This window comes from Cherax quadricarinatus, chromosome 7, assembly GCF_038502225.1.
Source record: "Cherax quadricarinatus isolate ZL_2023a chromosome 7, ASM3850222v1, whole genome shotgun sequence".
NCBI classification, from domain to species: Eukaryota; Metazoa; Arthropoda; class Malacostraca; order Decapoda; family Parastacidae; genus Cherax; species Cherax quadricarinatus.
This window is the reverse complement of record NC_091298.1, coordinates 2348283-2370035: the sequence shown is the minus strand read 5'-3', so window position 1 is coordinate 2370035 and position 21753 is coordinate 2348283. Positions and strand designations below refer to the sequence as shown.

At 39.1% G+C, this 21753-nt stretch overlaps 1 protein-coding gene across 2 annotated transcripts in view; it reads right to left on the bottom strand.

Annotated features, from left to right (window-relative positions):
* The window catches only part of LOC128686799 (uncharacterized), an 84657-nt gene that overhangs the window by 59628 nt on the left and 3276 nt on the right, over positions 1-21753 (bottom strand). For both annotated transcript variants that reach the window (XM_053773894.2, XM_053773895.2), the window contains exon 2: positions 1753-1812. In XM_053773894.2, coding sequence (XP_053629869.1) covers positions 1753-1791 — 39 coding nt within the window. In that variant the 5' untranslated portion in view covers positions 1792-1812. The remainder of the gene's footprint in view (positions 1-1752; positions 1813-21753) is intronic.

The following is a 21753-nucleotide window of genomic DNA, read 5'->3' as shown; positions in this document are numbered from 1 at the left end:
GAAATATGAATTTGAGATGGTTTGGTCAAGTAAACAGAATAGACCAAAACCACTTAATTGGGTTTGTAAACCTGGGGAGAGCCAAACTCATCTCATTAAAAAGATTATCAAAATCTGCTAATTTACTTCTCAGTTCACATTTATCACAATAAACATTTGCATATAAGAAAGTGGAAGACAAAAACTATGGCAATCAGACATGGGAATTTGTGCTCTGATTATGTCATGAAGACTACCAGTATGAATGTAAGTTTTACATTAATAATCATGCTTGTGACTGTAGTTCTATTTGTGTTTCATGGAACAAACACACACGAGCCTGGCCTATGGCCGAGCTCAGAGAGTAGATAAACTCTTGAAACTCTTCAAAGGTATACAGTACAATGCAATCCTTTATTGACAATCTTTTGCCCACACAGTGGGCCTTCTTAAGTTACAACCTGGTGTGCTTGTGACCTTATAGAGCCCACTGTGCAGCCAAAATGTCAGTAAAGGATCACGTTACACATACTACATTTTTTTTTTTTTAACAAGTCAGCCGTCTCCCACTGAAGCAGGGTGACCAAAAATGAAAGAAAATCCCCAAAAAGAAAATATTTTCATCATCATTCAACACTTTCACTTCACTCACACATGATCACTGTTTTTGCAGAGGTGCTCAGAACACAACAGTTTAGAAGCATATACGTATAAAGACACACAAACCTATCCTTCCAAACTGCCAATATCCCAAACCCCTCCCTTAAAGTGCAGGCATTGTACTTCCCATTTCCAGGACTCAAGTCCAGCTATATAAAAATAACCGGTTTCCCTAAATCCCTTCACTAAATATTACCCTGCTCACACTCCAACAGCTCGTCAGGTCCCAAGTACCATTCGTCTCCATTCACTCCTATCTAACACGCTCATGCACGCTTGCTGGAAGTCCAAGCCCCTTGCCCACAAAACTTCCTTTACATACTACATATGTGTATATTATCGATCGTTTCAGTATTTTATACCATTTCTCTCCATTTTCACAAGTTTCAGGATGGTGATCCATTGCACCTAGATCAGTATGGTGATCCATGCTTTTTGGTCTGGAGGGTAGTCTGTGCATGAGTTAGTTAATAAGTACAAAGAACCACCGAACTATCTAAGAATAAGAAAAATTCTAACTTAACCATTTCTAAATAAAAGAAATCCCAACTCCTTTATGTTCAAAGAATAAATTTATTGGACTGAAAGTGTACCTTTTGAGAAAAAAAAAAAAAAAAACTGCTGCAATTTATATAGCTAAAAGTACTGTATATGTACTTCTATCCACAATTATTTACACAACATATTACATTTCCCATAACAAACCATACCCCGGCCGGGATTGAACCTGCGGTCAGAGAGTCTCAAAACTCCAGCCCGTCGTGTTAGCCACTAGACCAGCTAGCCACAATAAGATTCGTCCAACTAGGTATATTTCTACACCATAGGAAGGTTAGCACAGGCACCACTGTGACCACAAATGCAAGTTTTTACAGACGAATCTCCAGCATTTGTGGTCACAGTGGTGCCTGTGCTAACCTTCCTATGGTGTAGAAATATACCTAGTTGGACGTATCTTATTGTGGCTAGCTGGTCTAGTGGCTAACGCGACGGGCTGGAGTTTTGAGACTCTCTGACCGCGGGTTCAATCCCGGCTGGGGTATGGTTTGTTTGCAATCGTGTCATTACGATTTCGTGAGTCACATTTCCCATTATTAAACAAAATTTACTTACCACTGATAGCCTCCCTTTATTGTGTTTTCCTAGAGCCATACTGCACTTTGGATGTACAGCCTGAAAATATATTGGGAGATCCTAGATTAAATCCAAATAATGTAATACTAATATATGACACTGTGCGTCATCAGAACCATTGCACTGCAATACCGTTTAGGAAAACAAACCTCATAATGCCAATTCACCCAAAACCTGCACTGAGGAGAACCTCTTGATGACATTCTGGCTTATCCTGGACCAATATCAAGGACAATAGCCCAGGAAGGACTAAAATGTCATCACAAGTCTTCTGTCTTAATGGCAGATTTTTGGTGAATTGTTCAAGCCATGGTACTGTGACTTTTTATTTTCTTTGATCCAATGTAAGCCAAATCTTGATTACCTACAAATGTGACATACATACAGTATAAGAAATGTACCCTGTCTCACCAGACTCAAGAGTTTGAGCATGGTGAGGCAGAGTTGGAGTTTTATGTTTCTATAGGGCATTAGGAAGGTCAATGATGGAGATAAGATAACATAAAAACTTGTTCAGATGACAACCTATATACAGTGAACCCTTAGTGTTCGTGTTTAATCAATTCCAGAGAGATCGGTGAAAACGGAAATCGACGAAAACTGAAACCATTTTCCCCATAAGAAATAATGTAAGTCTAATTAATCTGTTCCAGACACCCAGAAGTATTAACAAATTTTTTTTTTTACATTAAAGACAGATTTACATGCACAAAAGAATGAACATTCAAAATGACAATTACCTTTATTGAAGACTGTTGTTGGTGGATGGAAGACAGGGAGGAGGGAAGAGGGAAGAGGTTATTGTTTGGAAGGGGAATCCCCCTCCATAAGGACTCTAGGTACCAAGTCCTTATCTGGGGTCACTTCCCTTCTTTGTTTTTTAATGCCACTAGGACCAGCTTGACAGTCACTGGACCTGTCACACAAAATATCTGTCAAGATAGGTCTGTTTCTGGCATCTCTGTAAGATTTATCTAAAATGGGAGATGGCACTGTCATTGTAAAAGTTGCCAGCACGGATTGCAACAACTTTCTCAGGGTGATGTTCCTCCACAGATGCTTGCACCCTACTCCACACTGTACAAATCTCCTTCAAATTCAAATTCAAAGTTTATTCTCTATAAGGATTACAATGCTGAGTTTACAGAATTTGGTTATTGTGTGGTTTACATGTAGTAAAATAATAATTACAGAGTGTACCACTAGAATGCCTAGCATGGCTAGGCATTTCGGGCAGACTTATATTAAATCTTAAGTTTAAAATGTTACAAAATTATGAGGAAAGTTGGTATTATGGCTGACTAAATACTAGTTGTGAGTTTAGCAATGTGAATGCTTTTGTTTTGGCACTATACATAGTTTCAGTATTGGAGTATCACAGGCCAACTTATGACTAGTTAAGATTCATTATTTTGAGATTGAGATTGATATTTCTGTTTATGGTCAAATGGGTGAGTGAGTGTAAGTGTGAACCACCAGGTGGTATTCGTATTATTAGTTGACAGGGTGTATCAGGGAGATAAGATGTTTTCTGATGGTAGTTTTGAAGGTGATGAATGTGTCTGCAGCTTTGGAATTTTCAGGTAGGGTGTTCCAGATTTTAGGGCCTTTGACATACATTGAATTTTTGTAAAGGTTTAGTCGGACACGGGGTATGTCATAGAGATGTTTGTGTCTGGTGTTGTGCCTGTGGGTTCTGTCACAACTATCAAGAAAGCATTTTAGGTCAAGGTTAATATTGGAATTTAAGGTCCTGTAGATGTAGATTGCACAGTAGTAAGTGTGGATGTACTGAACAGGGAATAAGTTTAGATCTATGAAGAGTGGGGGGGGTGTGTTGCCAGAGATGGGATTTAGTGATTATTCTTACTGCGGCTTTTTGTTGGGTTATTATTGGCTTTAGGTGTGTTGCTGCAGTTGAACCCCAAGCACAGATAGCACCTTCTTCCATCTCTCTTCCTTCTCCTCTAAAGCAATTTCCTGAACTTTGCTCTGTTGCTGTTGCTCTTGCAGCTCAAAAGTGGTTAGCTCTTGATTGTGGTCCTCCACCAACTCTTCCACATCCTGGCCACTCACATCCAACCCCACGGAATTCCCCAATACCACAATAGATTGCACAACTGGCATAGGGTTGTCAGTTCATCCTCAAACCCTTCAAAATCTTTGTTGAGGACACAATCTGGCCACAATTTTCTCCAAGCAGAGTTCATCATCCTGGAAGTCACTCCCTGCCAAGCCTTATCTATAAGGCTTATGCAATGGAAGATATTGAAGTGATCCCTCCAGAACTCTCTTAGGGTCAATTCAGAACCTGAGACTATGTCAAAGCACCTTTGAAACATTGCTTTGGTGTACAGTTTTTTGAAGTTTGCAATGATCTGCTGGTCCATGGGCTGGATGAGAGGAGTGGTGTTAGGAGCCAAGAACTTCACTGTTACAAAACTGAATTCCTTAGACAACTGGTCTTCCAAGTCTGGAGGATAAGCAGGAGCATTGTCCTGGATAATAAATTGCCACTAGAGTAGCAGTTTATTATCTAGGAGGTATTTCTTCACACTCGGGCCAAACGCTTCATTGAACCATTCCAGGAAAATTTCCCTCGTGACCCATGCCCTACTGTTAGCCTTCCACATCACACACAATTTACTCTTGATGCTTATTGGGGTTGGAATTTTTCAGCTTGTACATAGTCTCTGAATTCCCGCACAAATTTTTCAGCCACATGTTTGTCTGAACTGGCACCTCCACAATGCCTTACAACACTGTATGCCACTTTGCTTCTTGAATTTTTTCGAACCAGCCTTTGCTGGCCTTAAATTCACCAACATCTGCACTCGTTGCAGGCACTTTCTTTACGAGATCGTCATGCAACTGCCTTGCCTTTTCACAAATTATCGACTGCACAACACTATCTCCCGCTAATTGTTTCTCTTTGATCCACACTAACAACAATTTCTCCACGTCTTCAATTGTTTGGGATCTCTGTTTTGTTATCGCATTCACCCCTTTCGCAACATCAGCTTCCATGATTTATTTATTTATTTATTTATTTATTTATAATTTGAGCACACATACAGAGGTACAAAAAATACAGATAAGAGCAGCATGCCAAAGCCACTTATACTATGCATAGCATTACGGGCTGGCTTAAAATTAACTTAAGATTAACTAAGCAATGATGAAATCAGTGAAAAACATTAATGTAAACAGATTACTATAAAGCACAAGTGAGTATTACAAAGACAGGTCATATGGTTGCATGCATTGTTGTAAATTCAGTAGAATGGAGTATTCTGTTAGGTAGTGTATTTAAAAAATAATAAAGTTAGATTGGGTTTTAGGTTTAACATTTATGTGATATAATTGTGAGAAACATTTAAGATATACAATTTATAAGGTTCAGTTATTCAGTATTTATTTGGTTTTGGGTGAGTAAGTGATCTTTGAGAAGAGACTTGAATTTATAAACTGGTAGTGTTTCTTTTATATTTACAGGTAATGAATTCCAGATTTTAGGGCCTTTTATGTGCATTGAGTTTTTGCATAGCGTGAGATGGACACGAGGAATATCAAAGAGTGATCTGTGCCTTGTGTTATGGTCATGTGTTCTGTTGAGGTTGGCAAGGAGATGTTTGAGGGGAGGGTTAATATCAGAGTTGAGTGTTCTATGTATGTAATAGGTGCAGTAATAAGTATGGATGTTTTGTATGGTGAGTAGGTTGAGTGTATTGAATATTGGTGGAGTGTGCTGCCTGTAGTGAGAATTTGTTATCATTCTAACTGCAGCCTTTTGTTGGGTAATTAGTGGTCTGAGATGGTTACTTGTTGTTGAGCCCCATGCACAAATTCCATAGGTGAGATAGGGGTAAATAAGAGAGTGATATAGGGCCAGGAAGGCCACAATGGAGCTGATGGCTGATGGTGCCTTCCTGTACAACCTGCTGAGTTCGTCAATGCGTATGCCACTATTATACAGTGGACCCCCGACTTACGACATTAATTCATTCCAGAAGGCTGTTCAGGTGCCGTTACCGAACAAATTTGCTCCCATAAGGAATATTGTAAATTAGATTAGTCCATTTCAGACCCCCAAAAATACACTTAAAAAAGCACTCACAAAAATACAATTACATAATTGTTCGAGTTGGGAGCTGTTTGTAAGTCAGGGGTCCAATGCATTTTTGAACGATTTCTTTTTCATTTCTGTGGTGTTCCTCACTTTCTTTAGTAAAGGACTGGCACTAGGAGCATTCTTTGGGGCCATGATGGCTTATTTAGCAGTCACGCACAATAAACAAGTGCCAAAAACAATGGATTACATGTATTATGAAATGTTTCGTATGACCTCACAGGATATGTTCACTCACTGAGAAACAACACGACACTGCCTGAGAATACATTTGGGAGGCAGCTTTGTGTGCACACTGGGCACTGGACAGGTTCCGTACCATCGACGAAAATGGAGGAAATTGATGAAAACGGAACCAATATTTTGACAAAAATAAAAAAAAACTCGGTGAAAATGGAAATAGGTGATAACGGAGATCGACAAAAAGGGAGGGTCCACTGTAATCCTTGTGACAATTAAATATGTTGAATATGTTAAAAAATGTGTTAATATGCCAAGCAATTCTCTGAACCACAAACATATGATAAGCTATATATACAGTGGACCCCCGCATAGCGACCTTAATCCGTGCAAGAGGGCTGGCTGTTATGTGAAATGTTCGCTATGTGAATGAATTTTCCCCCTAAGAAATAATGGAAATCAAATTAATCCGTGCAAGACACCCAAAAGTTTGAAAAAAAAATTTTTACCACATGAAATATACATTTTCCTACACACAAAGAGAAGGATACATGCACAATAGTAGAGTAGTACATGCACAATATATATTGTGCATGTACTACTCTACTAAATGAAGAATAAATGACACTTACCTTTATTGAAGATGCAGCAATGACTGATGAGACACTGTGTCCTGGGAGTGCCTTTTCCTCCTGAGTACTGTAGGTCCTGTTTGGTATTTTCTTCCAGAACAGGCCTTATCACACTGTGTATGTCACTACGATTCTTAAATCTCTCAAACCAACCTTTGCTGGCTCTAAATTCACCAATATGAGCACTAGTTCCAGGCATTTTCCCTGTTCACCTGGGTGTTAGTCGACTGGTGTGGGTTGCATCCTGGGAGACAAGATTAAGGACCCCAATGGAAATAAGTTAGACAGTCTTCGATGACACTGACTTTTTTGGGCTATCCTGGGTGGCAAATCCTCTGGGGTTAATTGTTTCTTGGTATTCTCAATAAGCCACACCAACAACGGTGCTACAGCAGCAGCAGCAGCAGCTGACGATGTTACAGCAGCAGCAGACGATGCTACAGCAGCAGCAGACGATGCTACAGCAGCAACAGACGATGCTACAGCAGCAGCAGACGATGCTACAGCAGCAACTGACGATGTTACAGCAGCAGCAGACGATGCTACAGCAGCAGCAGCAGCAGACGATGCTACAGCAGCAACAGACGATGCTACAGCAGCAGCAGACGATGCTACAGCAGCAGCAGATGATGCTACAGCAGCAGCAGACGGTACTACAGCAGCAGGAGCAGCTGACGGTGGTACAGCAGCAGCAGCTGACAGTGCAGCAGCAGCTGACGGTGATACAGCAGCAGCAGCAGCTGTACCACCAATAGTAGCGATGGTTGATTGGGGTTTATTATACAACCTGGCCAGCTCGGAGACACGCACTCCACTTTCATACTTATCAATGATCTTTTTCTTCATCTCCATAGTAATTCTCACCCTTATTGCTGTAGGGTTGGCACTAGAAGCTTTCTTGGGGCCCATGGTCACTTATTTTCCAGAAAAAAATCACCAAAAACACTGTAATAATACAAAATGTTCCGATTGTATGCTTGGATGTTACCGCGGAGGCTGGCTGGTAAACAATGCCACCCACGGAACATGTGAGCGTGGCTCAGGCCGCACATTGGACGCATCTCGGACGAAGGCCGCTGAGCGGGTTTTTGGGCGCTATGCGGGGCAAAATTTTAGCGATCAAAGCGTCCGCTATGCGGATTGTCCGCTATGCAAGGCGTCCGTTATGCGGGGGTCCACTGTATATTTTTATTCTTTACCTTATGTAACAAGTGACTGCTTGTTAGCTCTCCTTGTACATAATTACTAAATTTATTGTTTATGAAACTTCAAAAACCACATGTATAAGCAGTCAATTAACTATTGCCATTTTATTCTTAGTTTGGCTTAAGTTGCCCAAAATGCTCTGCATAAAAATGGGTTTTCTGTGTGCACATTTAAACATCACCAATCTCTGTACATTGTAACATGCTGAAATAAAAATATTATATTATATTACAAAGAGCCAAATTGCCATGACAGTGTCTTCCATCGAAGACACCACAAGACTCCAAACAGACAACTAAATCTTCAAATGGGCCACTCAAAACAATGTGAAGTGCAATGAAGAGAAATTTCAACTATTCAGATATGGAAAACTTGAGGAAATTAAAACTATCAAGGTATACAACAAATTCTAACCATACAACAGAGTGAAAGTAATGTGAAGGACCTGGGAGTGATAATGTCAGAGGATCTCTCCTTCAAAGACCAAAACAATGTACATATCTATTGCATCTGCTAGGAAAAAATGATAGGATGGATAATAAGAACCTTCAAAACTAGGGATGCCAAGCCCATGAAGATTCTCTTCAAATTGCTTGTTCTCTCTAGGCTGGAAATACTGCTATACACTAACTGCCCCCATCAAAGAAGGTGAAAGTGCTAACCTGGAAAGTGTACAAAGAGCTTTCATGGCACACATAAGTATAAGGCACCTAAATTACTGGGAATGGTTGAAGTCCTTTGATTTGTATTCCCTGGAATGCAGGCAAGAGAGATGCATGATATTTTTTTTTTTTAACCCATCGGCCAATTCCCACAAACGCAGGGTGGCCCGAAAAAGAAAAACTTTCATCATCATTCACTCCACCACTGTCTTGCCAGAGGGGTGCTTTACACTACAGTTATAAAACTGCAACATTAACACCCCTCCTTCAGAGTGCAGACACTGTACTTCCCATCTCCAAGACTCAAGTCCGGCCTGCCGGTTTCCCTGAATCCCTTCATAAATGTTACTTTGCTCACACTCCAACAGCACGTCAAGTATTAAAAACCATTTGTCTCCATTCACTCCTATCAAATATGCTCATGCACGCTTGCTGGAAATCCAAGCCCCTCGCACACAAAACCTCATTTACCCCCCTCCCTCCAACCCTTCCTAGGCCGACCCCTACCCCGCCTTCCCTCCGCTACAGATTTATACACTCTCAAAGTCATTCTGTTTTGTTCCATTCTCTCTACATGTTCGAACCACCTCAACAACCCCTCCTCAGCCCTCTGGATAATAGTTTTGGCAATCCCACACCTTCTCCTAATTTCCAAATTACGAATTCTCTGCATTATATTCACACCACACATTGCTCTCAGACATGACATCTCCACTGCCTCCAGCCTTCTCCTTGTTGCAACATTGATCACCCATGCTTCACACCCATACAAGAGTGTTGGTACAACTATACTCTCATACATTCACCTTTTTGCTTCCACAGACAAAGTTCTTTGTCTCCACAGACTCCTAAGTGCACCACTCCCCCTTTTCCCCTCATCAATTCTGTGATTCACCTCATCCTTCATAGACCCATCTGCTGACACGTCCACTCCTAAATATCTGAATACATTCACCTCCTCCATACTCTCTCCCTCCAATCTGATATCCAGTCTTTTGTCACCTAATCTTTTTGTTATCCTCATAACCTTACTCTTTCCTAGAGGGCTTAATACCAAACTTGCACATGAAAATCACTCCGTATGAAAGCAAAAGTCTTGGCAGGAGATACAACATTCCCCCAATGAAAAGCAGGGGTGCCACTAGCACGATAAGAGACAACGCAATAAGTGTCAGGGACCCAAGACCATTCAACTGCCTCCCAGCATACATAAGGGGGATTACCAATAGACCCCTGGCTGGACTGGACAGGCACCTAAAGTCAGTACCTTATCAGCCGGGCTGTGGTTCATGTGTCAGTTTGCGTGCAGCCAGCAGTAACACACTGGTTCATCAGACCCTGATCCACCACGAGGCCTGGTCTCAGACTGAGCCACGGGGGCACTGACCCCTGAAACCCTCTCCAGGTATACTCCAGTTAAGGATCCCAATGGAAATAAGTTACTTTGACTTTTTGGGTTATCCTAGATAATTTTACATATGTTATTAAGTATGATAATTGTTGTCACCTAGTAGTAGTAGTAGTAGTAGGAGGTTCACAGGAACTGTCCCAGCCTGGGTCTTGTCCAGATGGTGATCAAGTGGGGAGTTCTCACCTACATTTGTGTAACTATTTATGTGTACCTGTGTATTTATGTGTGTCCCCTGCCCACAAATCAATTTAGAACTATACTCAAAAATCATCTCATCTCTCAATAACAACCATACCCACACTATGCTAAACTCTAACCAAATTTAAAGCAACTCTCCCAAATATTTTATTATCCCTTAACTATTAAGCCATTATTACAAACTTTTTTTTTTTTTTTTTTTTTTTTTTTTAGCTTTAGAATATTTACTTTATTTTTTACTTAATTCTAACTATAGATTCACTACAAATCTTATGATTACAAGCATTGATCCTGATACCAACCTCTTATTTAATGACTTAAATGATTCAAACAGTTACTGTAATTACTACACAGCAGAACAATCAAAGGCACTTCTCAGAGCCAACAACAACATAACTATCTTTAACTACAATATCAGATCTTTAAGCAAGCATTACGATGACCTCATAGCATTACTAAATTCCTTACATGCCAATATGTCCATCATTACACTAACTGAAACCTGGCTAAAGCCTGATACTATAGATGTCTATGCCATTCCTGGTTACAAAGCCATACACAACTGTAGGCCAGACCAACAAGGGGGTGGCACTGCTATATACTACTCAGACCAACTAGAATGTATCACTAATACTTGCACAAGGGATGAACATGGGGATTATATAATAGCTAAATTCAAATCCAAATACCTACAAAAACCTCTCACAGTGATAAACATCTACAGAGTTCCACAATCAAACATTAGCCAATTTAGTCAAAACCTAGGAAGTATGATAACTGATGCATGCATGAACAAAGATCACTTACTACTCTCAGGTGACTTCAATATAAATCTCCTGCAAGACCAGGACCCACACGTTACTGAGTTCACAAACACAATGAGTAACTGCATGTTGCTATCAACAGTAACAAAACCTACAAAAGTTACAGAGACTAGTGTTTCCCTACTTAACCACATCTGGACCAACACCATATCCCCTTTAAAATCAGGCATAATTACAGATAATACCACAGACCACTACCCTACTTTCCTCATAACAACTCTTGGTAAAATACCCCAAGACACTACTAAAGTCACCTTCAGACTTCATAATGAGGCAGCCATTAATAACTTCACAACAGCAGTAACAAACATTGACTGGCACACTGAGCTAAAAATCTATACAGATATTGACGAATGTTTTAATAATTTTCTAAAAAGACCCAATACCTTTATAACAAGCACTGCCCTAAAAAAACTAAACAGATGACAGCTAAGAGACTGAACAGTCCCTGGCTAACACCCAGCATTCTCAAATCCATAAATACAAAACACCGATATGAAAAACAGTACAGAATGGGTCACATAACCAGAGACCAAACAAAACGTTACTCGTCAATCCTAACCAGCCTGATAAGAAGGGCAAAAAAATTGTATTATGAGAACAGATTATCCAACTTACGAGGTGATATAAAAAAGACCTGGAAGACCCTATCAGAAATTCTGGGAACAAAAAAGATATCACGACATAGCGAAATAAAATTAGCAAAATCAGATGAACCCCAACTCCCACCAACAGAAACAGCAAACAGACTCAATGATTTCTTCTTCACTATACGTCAAAACCTTGCCAATAAAATCCCAAGCTCAGATACCCCACCAAATGACTACCTCACTGGCAACTACTCGAACACACTGTTCCTAGCTCCGACTAACCCATACGAAGTCTCCCTTATTATCAACGCACTGAAAAACAAGGCAGGAGATTTAACCCTTTGACTGTTTTCGACGTATACATACGTCTTACGAGCCAATGTTTCTGACGTATATATACTCAATAATTCTAGCGGCTTCAAATCAAGCGGGAGAAAGCTGGTAGGCCCACATGTGAGAGAATGGGTCTGTGTGGTCAGTGTGCACCACATAAAAAAAATCCTGCAGCACACATTGCGTAATGAGAAAAAAAAAAACTCTGTTTTTTTGGAATAAAACGTCGACTTTGAGGTGTATTTTCGTATAGTATTTATCGTTGTATTCAAGTTTTCATGGTCTTAGGTGATAAAATGGAAAACATATTACAGAAATAGAGATGATTTTCATTACTTTGACGATGAAAACGACTTTGAAACTGAGCTCAAAGTAGCGGAAATGTTCGATTTTTACCAATGTTCAGGAGTAAATAAATCACACCACACGTCCAATACACGTCAACTGAGGAGTCTAATATTCTTTTACTAGTGCACTGATATTATTTATACCATTTTCACAATAATGCAGTAGTCTGCATAACAGTAAATTTTGTATTTTTTTGTATGAATAAAAAATCAAAATAGAAAGCAATAATAATATAAGAAGGGCCTAGAGATGTGACTAATGAACAGAGCATATGTTATTTTAGTGCCACGAATGTCTACCTTGTTTATTCTGGACCCTATTTTGAAATTGACATCTTTTTTAGTTTGCGTCAAATTGGCCAAATTGCCAATTTCTGACCACCATATTGGGTAGTCCAAATTAGTAAATGGGAGGTTTCTTGTACTCAGCTGATAGATAAAATGGAGTTCTAAAGAAATAGCTATGAGTTTGATCAACTGGAACAATGGAATTGGCTGAAAATAGGGCTCAAAGTCGGCGAAATCGCCGATACGCATATGCCGCCGAGACCGCTAACTTCGCGGGAGCATAATTCCATGAGTTTTTGACCAAATTTCGAACTTTTGGTGTCATTACCATCGGGAAAAGATTCTCTATCATTTCATAAGAAAAAATTATTTTTTTTTTTCAAAAATTGAACGACATAGAATGACAGTTTCAGAGAGGGGCCTGAAACAGTCAAAGGGTTAAATACCTTACCACCCTTTATATACAAAAAAGCATCACAAGTACTATCACCAATCATTGCAACACTCTTTAACAAATCCACTGAATCCTCCACCTTCCCTACAGTTCTCAAAATAGCAAGGGTCACCCCGATCCATAAAGGAGGAGACCAAACAGAGTTGATTAACTATAGGCCAATATCCAATTTACACCCTCTCTCAAAAATCTTCGAAAAATTAATTCATAAACGAATCTACTCCTACCTCATCTCCCAAAACATTCTCAACCCCTGCCAATTTGGATTCAGGCCTAATAAAAATACTAATGATGCTATTATACACATGCTAGAACAAATATACACTGCAATAGAGAAAAAAGAAGTCCCACTGGGGATCTTCATTGACTTACGTAAAGCTTTTGATACAGTTGACCATGACTTGCTCCACGTAAAATTGTCAAACTATGGTATTAGAGGGCACTCCCTCAACTACCTCAAGTCTTACCTCAGCAACAGAAGCCAATATGTGTATGCAAATGGGGCAAGCTCTTCCGCACAACCAATTACAGCTGGTGTCCCACAGGGAAGTGTCCTTGGCCCTCTTCTCTTTCTCCTATACATAAATGACCTACCAAATGCTTCGCAATTACTCAAACCCACACTTTTTGCAGATGACACTACATACGTCTTCTCTCACCCGAGCCCAGTCACGCTAGCCAATACTGTAAACACCGAATTACAGAACATATCTACCTGGATGAGGACTAACAAACTTACACTAAACATTGACAAAACCTACTTCATTCAGTTTGGTAACAGAGCTACAGATGTACCTCTTAACATAACGATAAACGGATCACCTATCACAAAGCTAACAGAGGGAAAATTCTTAGGAATCCACGTCGATAATAGACTCAAATTTCATACACATATACAACAAATTTCTAAGAAAATTTCTAAGACTGTAGGCATACTATCGAAGATACGGTACTATGTTCCACAGTCAGCCCTCCTGGCCCTTTATCACTCTCTTATTTACCCCTATCTCACCTATGGAATTTGTGCATGGGGCTCAACAACAATTAACCATCTCAGACCACTAATTACCCAACAAAAAGCTGCAGTTAGAATGATAACAAATTCTCACTACAGGCAACACACTCCACCAATATTCAAAACACTCAACCTACTCACCATACAAAACATCCATACTTATTATTGCACCTATTACATACATAGAACACTTAACTCTGATATTAACCCTCCCCTCAAACATCTCCTTGCCAACCTCAACAGAACACATGACCATAACACAAGGCACAGATCACTCTTTGATGTTCCTCGTGTCCATCTCAAGCTATGCAAAAACTCAATGCACATAAAAGGCCCTAAAATCTGGAATTCATTACCTGTAAATATAAAAGAAACACTACCTGTTTATAAATTCAAGTCTCTTCTCAAAGTTTACTTACTCACTCAAAACCAAATAAATACTGAATAACTGAACCTTATAAATTGTATTTCCAAAATGTTACTCACAATTATATCACATAAATGTTAAACCTAGGACCCAATCTAACTTTGTTATTTTTTTAAATACACTACCTAACAGAATACTCCATTCTACTGAATGAACAGCAATGTATGCAACCATATGACCTGTCTTTGTATACTCATTTGTGCTTTATAGTTATCTGTTTACAATAATGTCTTATCACTGATTTCATCATTGCTTAGTTAATCTTAAGTTAATTTTAAGCCAGCCCGTAATGCTATGCATATAAGTGGCTTTGGCATGCTGCTCTTACCTGTATCTTTTTTGTACCTCTGTATGTATGCTAAATTTCTAAATAAATAAATAAATAAATAAATAAATAAATGTAGCATATGTAGCATCTTGCCTAGAAGGGGAGTAGGAAATGAATGGTTGTCTAGGGCAATTGGTGTAAACTGCTGGCTAGACAGATACTGCAAGGAACTTGCAATCCCATTCATTGACAACTGGAACAACTTTTATGGCAAACATGATATGTATGCAAGGGATGAGGTACATCTCTCTGGGGCTGGGGTGGTAGCACTTGCAAACTCAATTGAGAAGGCCAGTGGTGAAATGCCTATGATTTTAAACTGATAGAAGATAGAGGTATGGGTGTGTGTGGGAAACAAGCAGGTTGCAACACCAGGGTTGGAAACAGTAAATGTATAAAAGGCATTCAGCATGAAGTTATAAATAAAGACAATAGATCAGGTCAGCAAACAAAGGGGGACAGCAGAGGGCAGCAAGGGACTAGCTCCCTTACGGTTTACTATACTAATAGCAGGAGTGTAAGAAATAAGATAGATGAGCTAAGATTTATTGCAAGTGCAGGAAACAGATATTATTACTATAACAGAGACCTGGCTCAATCTGAAAGATAGAGAGACGCCCTCTGAATGTCACATACAAGGCTATAAAAAATAATTATTCCACACTGACAGGGTCAACAGGAAGGGTGGTGGAGTAGCGATGTATGTCACAGACAATTTAAATTGTTGTGTTAAACAAGATATTTATTTATTTATTTATTTTATTTATTTATTTAAAAATTTGAGCACACATACAGAGGTACAAAAAATACAGATAAGAGCAGCATGCCAAAGCCACTTATACTATGCATAGCATTACGGGCTGGCTTAAAATTAACTTAAGATTAACTAAGCAATGATGAAATCAGTGATAAAACCTTAATGTAAACAGATTACTATAAAGCACAAGTGAGTATTACAAAGACAGGTCATATGGTTGTATGCATTGTTGTACATTCAGTAGAATGGAGTATTCTGTTAGGTAGTGTATTTAAAAAATAATAAAGTTAGATTGGGTCCTAGGTTTAACATTTATGTGATATAATTGTGAGAAACATTTAAGATATACAATTTATAAGGTTCAGTTATTCAGTATTTATTTGGTTTTGGGTGAGTAAGTGATCTTTGAGAAGAGACTTGAATTTATAAACAGGTAGTGTTTCTTTTATATTTACAGGTAATGAATTCCAGATTTTAGGGCCTTTTATGTGCATTGAGTTTTTGCATAGTGTGAGATGGACACGAGGAACATCAAAGAGTGATCTGTGCCTTGTGTTATGGTCATGTGTTCTGTTGAGGTTGGCAAGGAGATGTTTGAGGGGAGGGTTAATATCAGAGTTAAGTGTTCTATGTATGTAATAGGTGCAGTAATAAGTATGGATGTTTTGTATGGTGAGTAGGTTTAGTGTATTGAATATTGGTGGAGTGTGCTGCCTATAGTGAGAATTTGTTATCATTCTAACTGCAGCCTTTTGTTGGGTAATTAGTGGTCTGAGATGGTTACTTGTTGTTGAGCCCCATGCACAAATTCCATAGGTGAGATAGGGGTAAATAAGAGAGTGATATAGGGCCAGGAGGGCTGACTGTGGAGCATAGTACCGTATCTTCGATAGTATGCCTACAGTCTTGGAAATTTTCTTAGAAATTTGTTGTATATGTGTATGAAATTTGAGTCTATTATCAAGGTGGATTCCTAAGAATTTTCCCTCTGTTAGCTTTGTGATAGGTGATCCGTTTATCATTATGTTAAGAGGGACATCTGTAGCTCTGTTACCAAACTGAATGAAGTAGGTTTTGTCAATGTTTAGTGTAAGTTTGTTAGTCCTCATCCAGGTAGATATTTTCTGTAATTCGGTATTTACAGTATTGGCTAGCGTGACTGGGCTCGGGTGGGAGAAGACGTATGTAGTGTCATCTGCAAATAGTGTGGGTTTGAGTAATTGCGAAGCATTTGGTAAGTCATTTATGTATAGGAGAAAGAGAAGAGGGCCAAGGACACTTCCCTGTGGGACACCAACTGTAATTGGTTGTGCAGAAGAGTTTGCCCCATTTGCATACACATATTGGCTTCTGTTGCTGAGGTATGACTTGAGGTAGTTGAGGGAGTGCCCTCTTATACCATAGTGTGACAATTTTACGTGGAGCAAGTCATGGTTAACTGTATCAAAAGCTTTACGTAAGTCAATGAAGATCCCCAGTGGGACTTCTTTTTTCTCTATTGCAGTGTATATATGTTCTAGCATGTGTATAATAGCATCATTAGTATTTTTATTAGGCCTGAATCCAAATTGGCAGGGGTTGAGTATGTTTTGGGAGATAAGGTAGGAGTAGATTCGTTTATGAATTAATTTTTCGAAGATTTTTGAGAGAGGGTGTAAGTTGGATATTGGCCTATAGTTATTCAACTCTGTTTGGTCTCCTCCTTTGTGGATCGGGGTGACCCTTGCTATTTTGAGTACTGTAGGGAAGGTGGAGGATTCAATGGATTTGTTAAAGAGTGTTGCAATGATTGGTGATAGCACTTGTGACACTTTTTTGTATATAAAGGGTGGTAAGGTATTTAAATCTCCTGCCTTGTTTTTTAGTGTGTTGATAATAAGGGAGACTTCGTATGGGTTAGTCGGAGCTAGGAACAGTGTGTTCGGGTAGTTGCCGGTGAGGTAGTCATTTGGTGGGGTATCTGAGCTTGGGATTTTATTGGCAAGGTTTTGTCCTATAGTGGAGAAGAAGTCATTGAGTCTGTTTGCTGTTTCTGTTGGTGGGAGTTGGGGTTCATCTGATTTTGCTAATTTTATTTCGCTATTTCGTGATATCTTTTTTGTTCCCAGAATTTCTGATAGGGTTTTCCAGGTCTTTTTTATATCACCTCGTAAGTTGGATAATCTGTTCTCATAATACAATTTTTTTGCCCTTCTTATCAGGCTGGTTAGGATTGACAAGTAACGTTTTGTTTGGTCTCTGGTTATGTGACCCATTCTGTACTGTTTTTCATATTGGTGTTTTGTATTTATGGATTTGAGAATGCTGGGTGTTAACCAGGGACTGTTCAGTCTCTTAGCTGTCATCTGTTTAGTTTTTTAGGGCAGTGCTTGTTATAGAGGTATTGGGTCTTTTTTAGAAAATTATTAATACATTCGTCAATATCTGTATAGATTTCTAGCTCAGTGTGCCAGTCAATGTTTGCTACTGCTGTTGTGAAGTTATTAATGGCTGCCTCATTGTGAAGTCTGAAGGTGACTTTAGTAGTGTCTTGGGGTAATTTACCAAGAGTTGTTATGAGAATAGTAGGGTAGTGGTCTGTGGTATTATCTGTAATTATGCCTGATTTTAAAGGGGATATGGTGTTGGTCCAGATGTGGTCAAGTAGGGAAACACTAGTCTCTGTAACTCTTGTAGGTTTTGTTACTGTTGGTAGCAACATACAGTTACTCATTGTGTTTGTGAATTCAGTAACGTGTGGGTCCTGGTCTTGCAGGAGATTTATATTGAAGTCACCTGAGAGTAGTAAGTGATCTTTGTTCATGCATGCATCAGTTATCATACTTCCTAGGTTTTGACTAAATTGGCTAATGTTTGACTGTGGAACTCTGTAGATGTTTATCAATGTGAGAGGTTTTTGTAGGTATTTGGATTTGAATTTGGCTATTATATATTCCCCATGTTCATCCCTTGTGCAAGTATTAGTGATACATTCTAGTTGGTCTGAGTAGTATATGGCTGTGCCACCCCCTTGTTGGTCTGGCCTACAGTTGTGTATGGCTGTGTAACCAGGAATGGCATAGACATCTGTACTATCAGGCTTTAGCCAGGTTTCAGTTAGTGTAATGATGGACATATTGGCATGTAAGGAATTTAGTAATGCTATGAGGTCATCGTAATGCTTGCTTAAAGATCTGATATTGTAGTTAAAGATAGTTATGTTGTTGTTGGCTCTGAGAAGTGCCTTTGATTGTTCTGCAGTGTAGTAATTACAGTAACTGTTTGATTCATTTAAGTCATTAAATAAGAGGTTGGTATCAGGATCAATGCTTGTAATCATAAGATTTGTAGTGAATCTATAGTTAGAATTAAGTATAAAACAAAGTAAATAGTCTTAAGCTAAAAAATAGCACCTGAATTATTTAACAAATAATATAAAATTAGAAGCGTCAGCCACTGAACCTGTTTGGTTACAGCTTCTCGAGGGCCGAGAAAAACTAATTTTGGGTGTGATTTACAGGGCCCCAAATCTTGATAGGAAGTGCAGTAAACTTCTATGGGACGAAATTCGTAAGGCATCTACATACGAAAATGTTGTGCTAATGGGAGATTTCAACTATAGACAGATTGACTGGAGCAATTTGACAGGAAATTTAGAGTCAGGTGACTTTCTTGATACGATCCAAGATTGTTTTTTAAAACAGTTTGTGACAGAGCCAACTAGGGGCAATAACCTCCTTGACTTGGTTCTTGCCAGTAGGGAAACACTAATTAAGTAAGTAAGTAAGTAAGTAAGTTTATTCAGGTATACACAAATACAGTTACATAGAATTATCATACATAGCAGCATATGTGTAGAGAACCTAGGATAACCCAAAAAAGTCAGACAGAGTGACTTATTTCCATTGGGGTCCTTAACCCTTAAACGGTCCAAAGAGATCGACGTTCAAATTCGTAGTGCTACAAAAGTAGATCTACTTTTTTTTACATATTTTCAAATATAACAAAAAAAAATGTAGATAAAAGTTTTTTTACACGTTTTCAAATGTAAAACAAAAAAAAGAAGATCTACATTTTTTTACATACTTTCAGATGTTGAAAAAACGTATATATACGTTTGGACCATTTAAGGGTTAATAATCTTGAGGTTAATGATGAGCTTGGGGAAAGTGATCACAAATCACTCAGTTTTAATATATCATGGAATTCCCCTAATAATGGCAATCAAGTCTCTGTCCCTGACTTTTGCTTGGCTGATTTCATAGGACTGAAAAATTACTTAGGTGGGCTGAACTGGAATGACCTGACTAAGGGTCAGGTAGGTGGTGATGGTTGCCGATATGATGCTTTCCAGGGCATAGTTCTAGCTGCTCAGTCAAATTATGTTCCAAATAGGGAAATCAGATCAAACAAAAATGATCCTAAATGGATGAACAATAGATTAAAATATCTGACTGGTCAAAAGAGAGGCATATATAGGCAAATCAAAAGAGGAGAGGGGCAATTAAGAAATCAATATATTCAGTTAAAGAGAGAAATAAAAAAGGGAATTAGAAAAGCAAAAAGAGATTATGAGGTTAAAGTTGCAAGAGAATCGAAAACTAACCCAAAAGGATTCTTTCAGGTATACAGAAGTAAGATCAGGGACAAGATAGGCCCACTCAAAAGTTCCTCGGGTCAGCTCACTGACATTGATAAGGAAATGTGTAGAATTATTAACACATGCTTCCTCTCAGTTTTTACACAGGAGGATACCAGCGATATTCCAGAAATGATAAATTATGTAGAACAGGACGATAATAAACTGTGCACGATTAGGGTCACAAGTGACATGGTCCTTAGGCAAATAGATAAATTAAAACCTAACAAATCCCCAGGTCCTGATGAACTGTATGCAAGGGTTCTAAAGGAATGTAAAGAGGAGCTTAGCAAACCTTTGGCTAATCTTTTCAACATATCACTACAAACTGGCATGGTGCCAGATAAGTGGAAAATGGCAAATGTGATACCTATTTTCAAAGCAGGTGACAGGTCCTTAGCTTCGAACTGCCGAGGCAGTTCATAGCCACCTTGAAAAGCATAAATTAATCAACGAATCTCAGCATGGTTTTACAAAGGGGCATTCCTGCCTTACGAATTTATTAACTTTTTTCACTAAGGTATTTGAGGAGGTAGATCATGGTAATGAATATGATGTTGTGTATATGGACTTCAGTAAGGCTTTTGTCAGGGTCCCACATCAGAGACTATTGAGGAAAATTAAGGCACATGGAATAGGAGGAGAAATTTTTTCCTGGATAGAGGCATGGTTGACAAATAGGCAGCAGAGAGTTTGCATAAATGGGGAGAAATCAGAGTGGGGAAGTGTCACGAGCAGTGTTCCACAGGGGTCAGTGTTGGGCCCCCTGCTGTTCACAATCTACATAAACGACATAGATGAGGGCATAAAGAGTGACATCAGCAAGTTTGCCGATGACACCAAAATAGGCCGTCAAATTCATTCTGACGAGGACATTAGAGCACTCCAGGAAGATTTGAATAGACTGATGCAGTGGTCGGAGAAGTGGCAGATGCAGTTTAATATAGACAAATGCAAAGTTCTAAATGTTGGACAGGACAATAACCATGCCACATATAAACTAAATAATGTAGATCTTAATATTACGGATTGCGAAAAAGAGATTTAGGAGTTCTGGTTAGCAGTAATCTGAAACCAAGACAACAGTGCATAAGTGTTCGCAATAAAGCTAATAGAATCCTTGGCTTCATATCAAGAAGCATAAATAATAGGAGTCCTCAGGTTGTTCTTCAACTCTATACATCCTTGGTTAGGCCTCATTTAGATTGTGCTGCACAGTTTTGGTCACCGTATTACAGAATGGATATAAATGCTCTGGAAAATGTACAAAGGAGGATGACAAAGTTGATCCCATGTATCAGAAACCTTCCCTATGAGGATAGACTAAGGGCCCTGAATCTGCACTCTCTAGAAAGACGTAGAATTAGGGGGGATATGATTGAGGTGTATAAATGGAAGACAGGAATAAATAAAGGGGATGTAAGTAGTGTGCTGAAAATATCTAGCCTAGACAGGACTCGCAGCAATGGTTTTAAGTTGACTCACGAAATCGTAATGACACGATTGCAAACAAACCATACCCCGGCCGGGATTGAACCCGCGGTCAGAGTCTCAAAACTCCAGCCCGTCGCGTTAGCCACT